This window comes from Sander lucioperca, chromosome 5 (genome assembly GCF_008315115.2).
Source record: "Sander lucioperca isolate FBNREF2018 chromosome 5, SLUC_FBN_1.2, whole genome shotgun sequence".
Taxonomy (NCBI): Eukaryota; Metazoa; Chordata; class Actinopteri; order Perciformes; family Percidae; genus Sander; species Sander lucioperca.
The window spans coordinates 33,710,225-33,727,172 of NC_050177.1; the positions used below are offsets into that span (position 1 = coordinate 33,710,225).

Genomic DNA, 16,948 nt, shown 5'->3' on the forward strand with positions numbered 1-16,948 from the left:
AATTCGTTAGCCTAGACTGCTAGCTAGGTAAATATTACGACTGCCTTCAGAGTTTCCTATATTTGCGTCCACGTTGTCAACATAAGACATGTTGCGTTAGTGCTCCTTTTGTACCATCATTTTATTGAATGAAATGTTAAGCTTTGGTCCTACTAGATGGGTGGGTTTTTGTTAGCTACATACAAAGCTAACTGGCTATAGTTAGCCTGTATGCTAGCGGAATTAGCTAACGTTGCGTAACCAGCCAGCAACTTCGGCAATCAGCAGTAGTTTCGGTAAGCTAACCACGACAGTTATTGTCGCCCACAATCAACCTCTCCTGCTAAAAGCAGTCAATCTGCAGTGCTGTTTGAAATAGAGACGCTTGTGGATGTGTTAGCTGTCGTGGTTAGCTCGCAGGAACTACTGCCGAAGCGACTGCCTGGCTACACAACATTAGCTAATTCCGCTAGCACAGGCTAACTATAGCCAGTTAACTTGTGTGTAACGTAGCTAACAAAAACCCACCCATCTCGTAGGAGCGAAGCTTAACATTTCATTCAATACAATTATGGTACAAAAGGAGCACTAACGCCACATGTCTTATGTTGACAACGTGGACGCAGATAGAGGAAACAACGAAGGCAGTCGTAATATTTACCTAGCCGTCTAGGCTAACGCTGTTGCGCTAACGTTAGCAAAACGTCGGCGTAGCTTTAGCTAGCTGTCTAAACTTGTGAAAAGCTGAATAGCATCCCCATCCAAGTAATAAATAAACACTAGGCAAATATGTTGTTACTGGAGCTAGTAGGGTCCATCAAAACGTGAGATATCTAATCGAAAATGTGTTTACAACGTCGGGTGATTTCACAGGTGGGACTGACTGACAAGTTAGCCCATAGCTAGCATGATGCCTTCTATTTCTAGATCTAGCTAGATTACCAGTACTATCTGAACTAACAACATGATCACTGTCACTCGATATAAAGAAAACATTGACTTTCACTCTGTGCTATTCACTGACAGTAAAAACACCTCTTCCTCATCCCAGTAAGTCACCATAGTTCTAGTACTAGACTGAGGCACGTCTCCCCAAAGTGACGTCATCACCGAATTGCGTTAAAAAACCCACTAAACGACTAAAACGGTAAAAACTGGCCTTTAGCACTATTTGGTGACATTTTTAACAATGATATACATATGTTGAGTGCTTTATGTACCCATTAATCAACAGTGGTGGTTAACCTGCAACATGGGCTTTAAGTGAAATAACCTGCTTAGTGTGCTGCTTGAAACAATAATGTGATCAGTGAACTAATTGCTGTGTCTGTTTGTGTGTTTGTACTTGCAGTTTCACAACGCTAGTATACAAACGAGAAATCATCGAGAAAATGTTTAGATCCATTTTTGGACTAAAATTCTTTGCAAGACCTCGGCCTTCAGGAGATATGGACTCTTCTTCGAAGAAGTCCAAACGAAGGAGTGAGAGACCTTCATCTCCTGAAGACCTCAACCCTCCCACCATCTTGAGGGAGCACGGACGACGGGGTGAGAGACCTTCGTCTAGTGGAGGCACCAACCCTTCTACCATCATGAAGGAGCACAGGCAAAGGGGTGAGAGCCCTTTGTCTTGTGCAGAAAACCAGCCCTCTATCACCAGGCAGCAAGAACGAAGGAATGTGAGCTCTTTGTTCATCGTGGGCACCAACCCTTCTACCATCATGAAGGAGCACAGGCAAAAGGGTGAGAGCCCTTTGTCTTGTGCAGAAAACAAGCCCTCTACCACCAGGCAGCAAATACGAAGGGGTGAGAGCCCTTCCTCTTCATCCTCTGAAGACGACCAGCCTTCTTCCACCAGGCAGCGAGTACGAAGGTTTGAGAGCCCTTCGTCTTCATCCTCTGAAGACGACCAACCTTCTACTCCAAGGCGGAAGCAAGCATGGAGAGGTGAGAGCCCTCCGTCTTCATCTTCTGAAGACGACCAGCCTTCTTCCACCAGGCAGCGAGTACGAAGGTTTGAGAGCCCTTCGTCCTCATCCTCTGAAGACGACCAACCTTCTACTCCAAGGCGGAAGCAAGCATGGAGAGGTGAGAGCCCTCCGTCTTCATCTTCTGAAGACGACCAGCCTTCTTCCACCAGGCAGCGAGTACGAAGGTTTGAGAGCCCTTCGTCTTCATCCTCTGAAGACGACCAGCCTTCTACTCCAAGGCGGCAGCAAGAAAAAAGGGCTGAGAGCCCTTCGTCTTCATTTTCTGAAGACGACGAGCCTTCTACCACAAGGAGGCAGCAACAACGAAGTAATTTGTACATCGTAGACTTCAACCTTTCTACCACCTTTAGGCAGGATGGAGGAATTGGTGAGAACCATCTGCCCTGCGTTGACATTGACCACCCTAGCATCTGGTGGGAGCGCGTACGAAGGGTCAACCCTTCAAACACCTTGAGGCAGGACGGAAGTGGTGACAGCCCTTCCTCTACATTTTCATCTTCTGAAGACGACGAGCCTTCTACCACATGGAGTCAGCAAGAAAGAAGGGCTAATAGCCTGAGTGCGAGAAAGGAGAGGGAGCTCGTTGAAATACAAAAGCAGCGTTATTCTGATTTGAGGTGTGAAAAGATGAAGATAAAGAAGGAGAGGAAAACGTTTGGTCTGCTTTCAAGAATATACATTTGGTGGCTCGAATGGAAGATAGACCGCAGTGCCAGGGAATTCCAATCAACCTGTGAGGATGCGTGCTACCTCCAGGTTCATGGTAAGAAAGTAAACTTACATTTTGTCAATTTTTCAATTTATTTTTATCTTACAGTGGACACATATCCCTTTCATGAGTTAATTTATGTATCTTATTTAATTATCATGGAGAACAGAGGAAACATACTCAGTTAAGCTAAGATAGCTCTTATCTCACTTATGGCGCCAGGCCAACATATATTTTTAACAACTTGCAACAAAACAAATCTGTTGACTATTTCCTTTTGGGAGGGGTGCGAGTGTACAACTGGACTACAGACTTAACCTTTCATATATGCTGTTGGTTACAGGTCACCTCAGAAATCCAGAGATAATGGCCAAGATCCAAAAAGAGCTGCTTGACCGAAGGAATGAGCTGGCCGTTTCATATCGCAGACAAGTATTTAAGTTGGAGATGGAAGTGAGGAAGCAAAGACTGAAGGTAGAGAGGAAAAAAGAGATATGAAGAAGATGGAGAATATCTCTGAGTTATGCCACAACTCAGAAAGCCCAGATATGTTAAATCTTCGCTACGGGCAAATGCCAGTCAGGAACACAAACTCGGACTTGCTAACATATATCATTTAAGAGAATAGGAGAGCAATCAGAAAAATGGCACCAAATAGAGAGAGGTAATTGAGGGAAACGGCAAACATTTCAGATTTGACAAAACTGAAGTAAAGAAAAGTAAAATATTCTTTTACAACATTAGCAACCACCATCAAATATCCTTGCAACCACTTGATAACACCGTAGAGTCAAAAAGCATTGTGCAAATAACAGTGTCCTAACTTAACGCCACCTGACCCAATCTAATTCATCCTAACCTAGCCTAATTTAACCAAGGGTAGCCCAACACATATCCTAATTTAGCTTCGGTTAGGTTCTGGCAGATTCCTTAGGGTTAGGGTTAGACCCTAAAAGACAGTAGAAAGAAGAAAATAAGGCAAGAATAGGTTGAAAAAAGTGACAAAAACTTTGAAAAAAGCAGAAAAAAACTTTGAAGAAGGGCGCCCGGATAGCTCAGTTGGTAGAGCAGGCGCCCATATATAGAGGTTTACTCCTCGACGTGGCGGGCCTGGGTTCAACTCTGACCTGCAGCCCTTTGCTGCATGTCATTCCCCCTCTCTCTCCCCTTTCATGTCTTCATCTGTCCTGTAGAAATAAAGGCTGAAAATGCCCCAAAAAATGATCTTTAAAAAATAACTTTGAAGAAAAAAAGACAGAAGAAAAAAGTAAGGAAGAAAGGCAAGAATAGGTCAAAACAAACGACAAAACCTTCAAAAAAAAGCGACAGACTTGGAGAAAAAAAAGTAGAAGTAACTACAGTCTTGTAACTGAAAAACATTTTGCAGAAAATGTCACGTACCCCCTGCAGTTCTTTTGATCAATGGATCACAGGTGGAGTGGGTCCTGAGTCCCGAGGAGACTTAATAGTAGATTTAATAATATATTTTATTTGTAATGCACTTTACATTTGGAGCAAATCTCAAAGTGCTACAGTTAAGATCGTAAAAGCATGGTAAAAACATCAATATAAAATACAAATAGACCGCGCAACGACTTGCAGGGTTAATTAAAACTCATAAGTTCTGCTAAATAGAAATGTTTTTAGTCGGTTTTTAAAAGTCTCAATAGTTTGAGGTGCTCTCAGATGGTCGGGGAGGGCATTCCAAATCCAAGGAGCGGCAGAACAGAAAGCCCGATCACCCACGGTGCTGAGCTCAGTCTTGGGGAGAAGGAGGCGGTTTGAGTTCGTTGAACGGAGGGATCGAGTTGTAGTTAGAGGGGTGAGTAGTTCCTTCAGATGGGGGGGGGGCATTTCCATAGATGCACTGGAAGGTAAGGATTGTATTCAATCCTGGCGGAAACAGGAAGCCAGTGAAGTGAATGGAGAACGGGTGTGATGGGGTCGTATTATCAGGATCCTTGCTAGCCTGGCTCCGCCCTCCTACGTACTTCCGCTCAATTTTCGATGTGTTCCGTGCCGTCGTCCGTTGGAGGCGCTGTCGGCCTTCATTTTGGTCGACCTGACATGCTCAGTTGGAGACAGGGCAGTCAGGACTTGTTACAGTAATCCAGTCTGGAGGAGACAAAGGTGTGGACCAGTTTTTCAGCATCTGCTAAGGTGAGTGTCCTCCAGGAGGCGCTACTCCAGCCCACCTGCTGCTGCTGCTGAATGTTCCTTTTTTTGGTTCATGCTTCATGATGATGATGATAACAGGTAAACAGCCTAACCCATTTTATTGTTTCATTGCACTGATTCAGATGTAGATTGTATTCATCTTTTGTTTAGAAGTTTTTTTTTTATCATAACAAGCTTTTTATACTTATCTTTTAAGTTAAAAGCATACTATGTAACTTTTCCTGTTTCGGTCCTCCTACAGGTTGTTAGACCACAACCTGTAGGGGGACCGAAGAGGGAGTCTTTAAAGTAGCAATACCACAGTGTTAAAATACTCCATTAGAAGTAAAAGTACTCATTATAAAAAGTTGACAATATATGAAACATTATGAAAGTGAATTATTATTGCAGATGGTGAGTAAGCAGCATTGTATTGTTGTAGCTAGTCGAGAGGCAGCTCATGTCACGCCCCCACCTGCCGTGACTTCTGCACGGTGACAGTCTGGTGTGTGTGTGTGTGTGAATGTCTTTTGGTTTATTTCTTCATTTTGTTATGCCTGCTGTGTGTTTGGTGTGTTTTTTGTTCTTTTTGTCTGTCTGTGTGTTTCTGTTCCCGCCTACATTTTCCACAGAGTGAGGACACGCCCCCCCCTGTTGATTCCCCCCACACCTGGTACCAACTCCAATCAGCGCACCTGCAGAGGAAACATACTCAGTTAAGCTAAGATAGCTCTTATCTCACTTATGGCGCCAGGCCAACATATATTTTTAACAACTTGCAACAAAACAAATCTGTTGACTATTTCCTTTTGGGAGGGGTGCGAGTGTACAACTGGACTACAGACTTAACCTTTCATATATGCTGTTGGTTACAGGTCACCTCAGAAATCCAGAGATAATGGCCAAGATCCAAAAAGAGCTGCTTGACCGAAGGAATGAGCTGGCCGTTTCATATCGCAGACAAGTATTTAAGTTGGAGATGGAAGTGAGGAAGCAAAGACTGAAGGTAGGGAATGAAAAAATAGATATGAAGATGTGTGTGAATGTCTTTTGGTTTATTTCTTCATTTTGTTATGCCTGCTGTGTGTTTGGTGTGTTTTTTGTTCTTTTTGTCTGTCTGTGTGTTTCTGTTCCCGCCTACATTTTCCACAGAGTGAGGACACGACCCCCCTGTTGATTCTCCCCACACCTGGTACCAACTCCAATCAGCGCACCTGCTGCTCATCCTGCTCCATCACCTGCCTTCAAATGCCAGTCGGACTTTCCTCTCCCTGCCCGATTGTTGCTTACCACTGAGTATGCTTTTTCACCAGCCTTCGAGATTTGTATGTAATCTAGTTTCTTGTTTTTGTACTTACCTGTCTGCTCCGCTCCCTCACGTTACTAACTGGAAGATCTCTGTTCTCAGAAATAACCCACCTTGCTGCCAATAGCCACGCCACGCACTGGAACATCAAGTCTGCAGCCCCACTTAGGAACACAGCCCAGCACCCTCTCTGCCAGTCCAGCCATCTTCGGACCCAGCACCCTCTCTGCCAGTCCAGCCATCTTCGGACCCAGCACCCTCTCTGCCAGTCCAGCCATCTTCGGACCCAGCACCCTCTCTGCCAGTCCAGCCATCTTTGGACCCAGCACCCTCTCTGCCAGTCCGGCCATCTTCGGACCCAGCACCCTCTCTGCCAGTCCGGCCATCTTCGGACCCAGCACCCCCACTGCAGGCCCACACTCACAGCTTCAATAAAATAAGATTCCTTACCACCTACTCCAGTCTGCGCCTGAGTTCTGATCCTCCTTCCTGACAGCTCATTGTGTTTAATTTACAACATTACATCATATTTTATAAAATGATCATGTGAGGAGGAATAAAGTGTCATAAATGAAAATGCTATGGTGCAACAACTCAAAATTATACTTCAGTATTTGAGTATATTCAGTCTTCCACTGGTGAAGAGGAAGATGAAGAAGAAAATGAGGCTGGAGAAGAAGGTAAAGGAGATAATTAGTCCTGACATCATCCTAAGACATCCAGGTTCTGTATCCATCCACCAAGTCTGGCCCTGACTGATGTATAGAGACGGACCAGTGTTTTACTCAAAGAAACGTGACACAAATTCTGTTTCTAAGGCAAAAGTCAACTGCAACTTTTTTGAAGTAACTATACCAGTCATTATTATATTATGACGTATATTATGACACAACTGAGGACTACTGAGTCACATGTGATAGAAAAAGTACAGAAGATAAGTGACAAAGACAACACTGATAACTGATCCCAACTTCTTATAAGCATCCCAAATTTCCAGATTACTTCACTATTGTAGTCACTTCACTATGGCTCTTAATAAAGGATGTTTATGGTTAAGTTTGTAACAGAGTACATTTGTTTTGCATCTGAAAGATCCTATGCGCTTTTTTCCTGTACATTTCTCATGCTTTATGTACTGAAACATCAGTACATGTACATATCTTTACTGAGAACAGAGCTCCATCTTGTGTTCAAATCACACACAGTGCAGCCTGATGGCCATGTGAAAATGATGCAAATGTAATCAGATCAACTTCCCCACAAGGTGTTGATAAAGCTTAAATTGTCCTTGAAGAGCTAATGATGCAGTTATTATTAGTGTAATTTATTACATGAAAAGCAGATGTGTGTTCTGGAAGGAAGGGTGTAATTCTCATTTCAACTTTGAAGAAGAAACATCTATGGAGCTACTCTGGTGAGGATGGTGCTCCCTATGAATAGTAATACACTATGACATTTTTGTCCACTTATATTTTAACCTCAACTGTATATCGAGAAAGAGGCGTGTTAATTGTAATTATAGCGATGAAATGATTCAAAGACTGATTAAAATACACGATTGAATACATTTTAGTTTATGTTTTTTTGTTTTGTTTATTTGGTAAAAGCTGGAGCTTACAAAGTCATACAAGAACTGGAAGTTTTTTTGTTTGTCTGTTGTTTAGAGACACAACTTCTCAGTTCTTAGAGTTAATTTGCATTCATTCAGCATTCATTTAAATGAAACCAAACATTTATGCACCTGCCTTTTATTTTCACCTTTTTTATTCATTTTTTTATCACTACTGTGCAAATCCTTTAAGCTTTTTATTTTACTCTTCCTCTGTCCCTTCTGTGTGTGTGTGTGTGTGTGTGTGTGTGTGTGTATATATATATATATATATATAAAATACTGTATCCACTATATAAAATTCTTTGGTGCCTTTAACTTTTATTATCAGCACAGCTGACGCGACGGTGCAGGGATACCCTCTGCTCGAAGGAGCTTCTCTGTGTGTGTCAGGGCGCTGTCCTGGAAGAGCAGCTCCTGTGGAGGTTGAGGGAAGACCGTCTTTTTCTCCCGACAGCAACGGGCCTCTTTAGTCGCCATCAGTACGGCCTGTTGACGGTGTGCAGCGGCCTCTGGGTTGACGCAGATGCAGATTACTGGGGTTGCCATCTTCACTTATAGATACTGAAATACACTTAGACACAGTAACAGCACAACATTATTATTTTTATTTTAACATTATTTTATATTATGCATTCAATTTCTAATATAACAATGCATGTTAGTGTACAAAAGGTCATTGATACCCTTTCATCACACTGCAGGGAGGAAGTGTCAGAGCAGGATGACAACTGCTCAACCCTGATTACAGCTCTTCAGATGAAGATGACTTTGAGGTAGAGCGAATATAACTTCTGAAGTTGACATTTTATACACTTGTCAGCCCATTTCCCTCTGGCAAAGTTTGTATGCCATCTTTACGCTCAAAATCAGTTAAAAATCCTTTGCCCCAAAAGTTGCCAGTAAAACGTGTCTATCTGACAATTTCTATTTGATGAAATGCATTCCTGAGATGGCACATGCTGTTACAGCATGAACAGAAACATGAATTAGGTTAGTAATATGTAAAAAGTTAATGTTTTTGTGACAGCAACAATAAGAATAATTACAGCAACAATAACTTTACTCTACAACATGATTTTTCAACCAGTAGTCATGGAATTTAATGACAACTAGGCTGACTACAGCTTTGTCTGTCATGACAGTACTATAATGAGGGATTCTTTCACTCTGGTGACTGTCTTTACAGCCATCTGAAGGCAGCATTTATTTGGAGAGGGAGAGGGGAAGACGTCCTGGGCCACTATCCAAGTTTAGTAAATAGTGTTGTGACAGCAACAACAACTTTATTCTACAACATGATTTATACACCAGTGGTTATGGCATTAATGAAAACTATGCAGACTATGCTTTGTCTGTCATGAGAAGTTAGCTAGTAACGTTAATGTTACTGTAACGGTAATGAATGAAATCTGAAGGTAGGCTATCTGAGGAAGGTTGCCCCGGTCTACTGTAACGTTATTCGATAGAAATATTGTCGTAACGTTAGTGTTTAACAAATACAATAACCTAATTTAAAAGGCCGTTTAAAATTAGGCTAGGCTAGTAGTAACGTTAACGTAGGTCGAGGACGGAGATTTGACCGAGACACTGACATTTAGCTAGCTAATTAACGTTAGCAGTAACGTTAAGGTAACCGGCGTAACAATATTCCGTAGTGGATACACAACAAATAAAATTGAATGTATTATTTAAAATGACTCAGCTGAGAATATTTTAATGAATGATTAGCGGTAACTTTAACGTTAACGTTACCTGTCAACGGGACTTTTAGTTAACTTATAGCTAGCTAGCTTTAGTTGATACCATTAGCTAGCTAGCTTTCCCAAACGATCAAAAAAATCAACTGGGCAGTACAAACAGTGAGTGTAATGAAGAATTAATTATTTCAGGCTTAGTAAAAATATAAGCAGTGAGTGTTATAAAGAATTATTTCATTCAGATTTATCAGAAATATTGTAGGCTACGATCACCGGAGACCTCCGTTGACCGCAGCGGCAGGTTCAACTTTGAATGTCGGCGTGTGATTGGTAGTCTGCGGTCGGCGAATCCTACGTTTCCAATTGGTAGTCTACAGTTAAACGGAGCGATTTAATTGGGGGAGTCCACGGTCAGTCGACGAATCAGAACGCGTAACTGAACGTAGACTTTGCACAACGGTAGACTCAACATCTGCTTTTATTTAAAAACAAAACAAAACAATACCTCTCCTGGAACCATCACCTTATCGTGGTGGAGAGGTTTGTGTGTCCCTATGAACCTGAGGGCTGTGTTGTCTGGAGCTTTGTGCTCCTGGTAGGGTCTCCCAAGGCAAAGTGGTCTCAGGGGAGGGGCCAGACAAAGAATGGTTAAAAAACCCTATGAAAAAACGAGGTAGAGATCGAGTGACCCTGCCCGGAGGAAGCCCGGGGCCCCCGTCTGGAGCCAGGCCCAGATGGAGGGCTCGTCAGCGAGTGCCTGGTGGCCGGGTTTGCCACGGAGCCCGGCCGGGCACAGCCCGAAAAAGCTATGTGGCACCTCTCTCTCCAACCCATGGGCCCACCACCTGTGGGAGGAACCGCTGGGGTCGGGTGCGCTGCCACATGGGTGGCAGTGAAGGTCAGGGGCCTTGACGGACCAGACCCGGGCAGCAGACGCTGGCTCTGGGGACGTGGAACGTCGCCTCTCTGTGGGGGAAGGAGCCGGAACTTGTGCGGGAGGTGGAGCGCTACCAGTTGGATCTGGTGGGGCTTACCTCTACGCACAGTCTTGGTTCTGGAACCATACTCCTGGATAGGGGTTGGACTCTTTTCTTCTCCGGAGTTGCCCAGGGTGTGAGGCGCCGGGCGGGTGTGGGGATACTCACAAGCCCCCGGCTGAGCGCCGCTACGTTGGAGTTTACCCCGGTGGACGAGAGGGTCGCCTCCCTACGCCTGCGGGTTGTGGGGGGGAAAACTCTGACTGTTGTTTGTGCGTATGCACCAAACAAGAGCTCAGAGTATTTGGCCTTCTTGGAGACCTTGAATGGAGTCCTGTATGGGGCTCCAGTGGGGGACTCCATAGTTCTGCTGGGGGACTTCAACGCGCACGTGGGAAATGATGGAGACACATGGAGAGGCGTGATTGGGAGGAACGGCCTCCCTGATCTAAACCAGAGTGGTTGTTTGTTGTTGGACTTCTGTGCTAGTCATGGATTGTCTATAACGAACACCATGTTCGAACATAGGGATGCTCATAAGTGTACTTGGTACCAGAGCACCCTAGGCCAAAGGTCAATGATCGATTTTATAATCGTTTCATCTGATCTGAGGCCGTATGTTTTGGACACTCGGGTGAAGAGAGGGGCAGAGCTGTCAACTGATCACCATCTGGTGGTGAGTTGGGTCAGAGGGTGTGGGAAGACTCTGGACAGACCTGTTAAGCCCAAACGGGTAGTGCGGGTAAATTGGGAACGTCTGGAGGAGGCCCCTGTCCGACAGACTTTCAACTCACACCTCCGGCGGAGCTTTTCATGCATCCCTGTGGAGGCTGGGGGCATTGAACCGTGGACAGTGGACAATGTTCAAAGTTTCCATTGCTGAAGCTGCGGCGGGGAGCTGTGGTCTTAGGGTCTTAGGTGCCTCAAGGGGCGGTAACCCACGAACACCGTGGTGGACACCGGTGGTCAGGAAAGCCGTCCGACTGAAGAAGGAGTCTTTCCGGGATATGTTATCCCAGAGGACTCCGGAGGCAGTTGCAAGGTACCGAAGGGCTGCAGCCTCTGCCGTGAAAGAGGCAAAGCAGCGGGTGTGGGAGAAGTTCGGAGAAGACATGGAGAAGGACTTTCGGTCGGCACCAAGGTGCTTCTGGAAAACCGTTCGCCACCTCAGGAGGGGGAAGCGGGGAACCATCCAAGCTGTGTACAGTAAGGATGGGACGCTGTTGACCTCAACTGAGGAGGTAATAGGGCGGTGGAAGGAGCACTTTGAGGAACTCCTAAATCCAACTAACACGCCCTCTATGGTAGAGGCAGAGCTGGAGGATGATGGGGGGTTGTCGTCAATTTCCCTGGTGGAAGTTGCTGAGGTAGTTAAACAACTCCACAGTGGCAAAGCCCCAGGGATTGATGAGATCCGTCCAGAAATGCTTAAAGCTCTGGGTGTGGAGGGGTTGTCTTGGTTGACACGCCTCTTCAACATTGCGTGGAAGTCGGGGACGGTGCCTAAGGAGTGGCAGACCGGGGTGGTGGTTCCCCTTTTCAAAAAGGGGGACCAGAGGGTGTGTGCCAATTACAGGGGTATCACACTTCTCAGCCTCCCCGGTAAAGTCTACTCCAAGGTGCTGGAAAGGAGGGTTCGGTCGATAGTCGAACCTCAGGTTGAAGAGGAACAATGCGGATTCCGTCCTGGTCGTGGAACAACGGACCAGATCTTTACTCTCGCAAGGATCCTGGAGGGAGCCTGGGAGTATGCCCAACCGGTCTACATGTGCTTTGTGGATCTGGAGAAGGCGTATGACCGGGTCCCCCTCCTGCTTTTTGCGGATGATGTGGTCCTGATGGCATCGTCGGCCTGTGACCTTCAGCACTCACTGGATCGGTTCGCAGCCGAGTGTGAAGCGGCTGGGATGAGGATCAGCACCTCTAAATCTGAGGCCATGGTTCTCAGCAGGAAACCGATGGAGTGCCTTCTCCAGGTAGGGAATGAGTCTTTACCCCAAGTGAAGGAGTTCAAGTACCTTGGGGTATTGTTCGCGAGTGAGGGGACAATGGAGCGGGAGATTGGTCGGAGAATCGGCGCAGCGGGTGCGGTATTACACTCAATTTATCGCACCGTTGTGACGAAAAGAGAGCTGAGCCAGAAGGCAAAGCTCTCAATCTACCGGTCAGTTTTCGTTCCTACCCTCACCTATGGTCATGAAGGCTGGGTCATGACCGAAAGAACGAGATCCAGGGTACAAGCGGCCGAAATGGGTTTCCTCAGGAGGGTGGCTGGCGTCTCCCTTAGAGATAGGGTGAGAAGCTCAGTCATCCGTGAGGAGCTCGGAGTAGAGCCGCTGCTCCTTCGCGTCGAAAGGAGCCAGTTGAGGTGGTTCGGGCATCTGGTAAGGATGCCCCCCGGGCGCCTCCCTAGGGAGGGGTTCCAGGCACGTCCAGCTGGGAGGAGGCCTCGGGGAAGACCCAGGACTAGGTGGAGGGATTATATCTCCAACCTGGCCTGGGAACGCCTCGGGATCCCCCAGTCGGAGCTGGTTAATGTGGCTCGGGAAAGGGAAGTTTGGGGTCCCCTGCTGGAGCTGCTACCCCCGCGACCCGTTACCGGATAAGCGGAAGAAGATGGATGGATGAAAACAAAACAACAGAACACAGAGTTCCAGTCCTTTTCCACACAACCCTTTGGCAAGGTAAGTCGCACTTTACAGCAGAGCTAAACTTTACTTTTACTAAACTTTTAGAACTACTTTTTTACTCAACTCTTTCTGTTTAGTAGAGCCGTATTGTGTTGGGGAAGGAGTACATTTACTTTCCTCGCATGTTTCTGTCAAATAAATATCTTTTTTTATCAGTTATATTCCAGCTATCAGATGTGCTGTCTGTGATCAGGATATGCAAATGCACTTTGTCTCTTGCACAAAACAATTTTAATTATTAAATGTTGCATTACCTGTTGCCTAAATTGCATGTGCACAAAGTTGACTGCATGTGTAGTGTTTCCTTGCCCTCGAGGACACTTTAAATTGACTAAGAAGTTTGCAGTCCCAGCACTTGTGACATTTTGTGACTAAATACGTCCTGTTTTAAAATGATCTGTGGGTTGTTGATCTAAAACAAAACTGTCTTGTTGTGTTACAGTGAAGGTGTCTTTTGAGCTAGTCGTAGAACTTTCATATATATATATATATATATATATATATATAATAATCAAATAATAACAATAATTTGTCTTGTTATTTTTCAAAAAGTTATTTTTATTCGCGATCATATGGACAAAAACGACACTACCCACAATCCGAAGCGTTACAACGACGTCATTGTTTGGTCCAAGTCGCTGTTGCCATGGAAATGTTTACAGTACCGTGTACCTGTGAACGGCGAGAGCGAGCAACTACAATAGAAGTCTATGATAGTTTCAAAATCATTTTTTTTAGCGCCGAATCCATTATCACTGACCACCACCACCACGATAAAAGACAATGAATCGCGGCACGAAACAACCAAAGGGGGGAGCCGAGAAAGAGAGAGAGAAAACAAAGATGGCACGGTTGGCTTCCAGTGAAAAATATGCTAAATTAAGTGATTTATTTTCCAAACAAAAAGAGTGTGTTGCTTCAGCTAATATTAACGTTAGCAGCTGTATATTTTGGTGAAACTGTTGTAATTTGAACTATGGCCGTGCATTGCTCTTTCCGTGTTTTGGTGGAGCTGTTGTATGATGTAGCTAGCTAGCTACTGTGCTTTAACGTCGAGCCGGTGTATTTGTGCTGGATGTGCCTTTAGTGGAGCGGATCATGTCGTAGCACCGCCACCTAGTGGTCTGCAGATGCTTTAAGATGTTTAACTGTTGTCGGCACATTTTTGCTTTTTATGTTGTTGTTTTTTTTGTATGTTTTATGACATTTGTGTAACGTTGGTGCATAGAAATATAATGGCATGAAACTAATTTGACTTTTGATTGATTTTACCATGGCAATGGTACACCTTTCTGCTACGTTGATTTTTTTTTATTTTTATTTCTATGGGTTGGTGTGGTTTGATAATAGGGTCTGTGTGTTTCAAATGCCAGGGCCGTTTTTTGATCCGTCGTCCGTCACTGCTGTAGCCTGCTAGCTGCAGCTATAGTATGTCAATGGATGTATGTACTGTATATGTGTCTGACATACATTCATACTTGATTGATTTATTTGAAAGTACATTATACTGTAGTCTGAAGTCTATATAGTATAGGTATAATTATTATTATTATTCTGATGTTTGTGGCAGACCTTTTGCATTTTGTTTAATCAAGCAGAGTGCAATAATGATGTGTGACCAGATACATATTTCTCAGTTTATTTAAGTTCAGTTAGAAGGTTTAGTTAAAGCCCATGTTGCAGGGTTTATTTTCTAATGAATTTGTGCAATTCGTTAGCCTAGACTGCTAGCTAGGTAAATATTACGACTGCCTTCAGAGTTTCCTATATTTGCGTCCACGTTGTCAACATAAGACATGTTGCGTTAGTGCTCCTTTTGTACCATCATTTTATTGAATGAAATGTTAAGCTTTGGTCCTACTAGATGGGTGGGTTTTTGTTAGCTACATACAAAGCTAACTGGCTATAGTTAGCCTGTATGCTAGCGGAATTAGCTAACGTTGCGTAACCAGCCAGCAACTTCGGCAATCAGCAGTAGTTTCGGTAAGCTAACCACGACAGTTATTGTCGCCCACAATCAACCTCTCCTGCTAAAAGCAGTCAATCTGCAGTGCTGTTTGAAATAGAGACGCTTGTGGATGTGTTAGCTGTCGTGGTTAGCTCACCGGAACTACTGCCGAAGCTGCTGCCTGGCTACACAACATTAGCTAATTCCGCTAGCACAGGCTAACTATAGCCAGTTAACTTGTGTGTAACGTAGCTAACAAAAACCCACCCATCTCGTAGGAGCGAAGCTTAACATTTCATTCAATACAATTATGGTATAAAAGGAGCACTAACGCCACATGTCTTATGTTGACAACGTGGACGCAGATAGAGGAAACGACGAAGGCAGTCGTAATATTTACCTAGCCGTCTAGGCTAACGCTGTTGCGCTAACGTTAGCAAAACGTCGGCGTAGCTTTAGCTAGCTGTCTAAACTTGTGAAAAGCTGAACAGCATCCCCATCCAAGTAATAAATAAACACTAGGCAAATATGTTGTTACTGGAGCTAGTAGGTAACCTGTGAGGATGCGTGCTACCTCCAGGTTCATGGTAAGAAAGTAAACTTACATTTTGTCAATTTTTCAATTTATTTTTATCTTACAGTGGACACATATCCCTTTCATGAGTTAATTTATGTATCTTATTTAATTATCATGGAGAACAGAGGAAACATACTCAGTTAAGCTAAGATAGCTCTTATCTCACTTATGGCGCCAGGCCAACATATATTTTTAACAACTTGCAACAAAACAAATCTGTTGACTATTTCCTTTTGGGAGGGGTGCGAGTGTACAACTGGACTACAGACTTAACCTTTCATATATGCTGTTGGTTACAGGTCACCTCAGAAATCCAGAGATAATGGCCAAGATCCAAAAAGAGCTGCTTGACCGAAGGAATGAGCTGGCCGTTTCATATCGCAGACAAGTATTTAAGTTGGAGATGGAAGTGAGGAAGCAAAGACTGAAGGTAGAGAGGAAAAAAGAGATATGAAGAAGATGGAGAATATCTCTGAGTTATGCCACAACTCAGAAAGCCCACATATGTTAAATCTTCGCTACGGGCAAATGCCAGTCAGGCACACAAACTCGGACTTGCTAACATATATCATTTAAGAGAATAGGAGAGCAATCAGAAAAATGGCACCAAATAGAGAGAGGTAATTGAGGGAAACGGCAAACATTTCAGATTTGACAAAACTGAAGTAAAGAAAAGTAAAATATTCTTTTACAACATTAGCAACCACCATCAAATATCCTTGCAACCACTTGATAACACCGTAGAGTCAAAAAGCATTGTGCAAATAACAGTGTCCTAACTTAACGCCACCTGACCCAATCTAATTCATCCTAACCTAGCCTAATTTAACCAAGGGTAGCCCAACACATATCCTAATTTAGCTTCGGTTAGGTTCTGGCAGATTCCTTAGGGTTAGGGTTAGACCCTAAAAGACAGTAGAAAGAAGAAAATAAGGCAAGAATAGGTTGAAAAAAGTGACAAAAACTTTGAAAAAAGCAGAAAAAAACTTTGAAGAAGGGCGCCTGGATAGCTCAGTTGGTAGAGCAGGCGCCCATATATAGAGGTTTACTCCTCGACGTGGCGGGCCTGGGTTCGACTCTGACCTGCAGCCCTTTGCTGCATGTCATTCCCCCTCTCTCTCCCCTTTCATGTCTTCATCTGTCCTGTAGAAATAAAGGCTGAAAATGCCCCAAAAAATGATCTTTAAAAAATAACTTTGAAGAAAAAAAGACAGAAGAAAAAAGTAAGTACTTTTCCGGTGATGGCTGAGCGTTACTGCGCAGCCTCAAACTGAGCTCGAAGACGTAGATGTGACGCAACCTGTC

General features: G+C 44.2%; 1 protein-coding gene across 1 annotated transcript; it reads left to right on the forward strand.

Moving 5' to 3' along the window:
- The first annotated feature begins 1,330 nt into the window (after positions 1-1,330).
- LOC116039919 (serine/arginine repetitive matrix protein 1-like) lies at positions 1,331-6,132 on the forward strand. Its single transcript, XM_036001675.1, has 5 exons — positions 1,331-2,733; positions 3,023-3,153; positions 5,469-5,551; positions 5,712-5,842; positions 5,989-6,132. Exons 1-4 carry the CDS (start codon positions 1,371-1,373, stop codon positions 5,761-5,763), a joined length of 1,629 nt encoding a protein of 542 aa, XP_035857568.1. The 5' UTR covers positions 1,331-1,370; the 3' UTR covers positions 5,764-5,842; positions 5,989-6,132.
- Positions 6,133-16,948: the final 10,816 nt, after the last annotated feature.

What these genes read in the sequence shown, in the direction of transcription:
- LOC116039919 (XM_036001675.1), top strand. Translation starts at nt 1,371, where the DNA reads ATGTTTAGATCCATTTTTGGACTAAAATTCTTTGCAAGACCTCGGCCT. An exon ending in GTGCTACCTCCAGGTTCATG is followed by an intron (nt 2,734 to 3,022) that starts GTAAGAAAGTAA and finishes TGTTGGTTACAG; the next exon opens with GTCACCTCAGAAATCCAGAG. An exon ending in CTGCAGAGGAAACATACTCA is followed by an intron (nt 5,552 to 5,711) that starts GTTAAGCTAAGA and finishes TGTTGGTTACAG; the next exon opens with GTCACCTCAGAAATCCAGAG.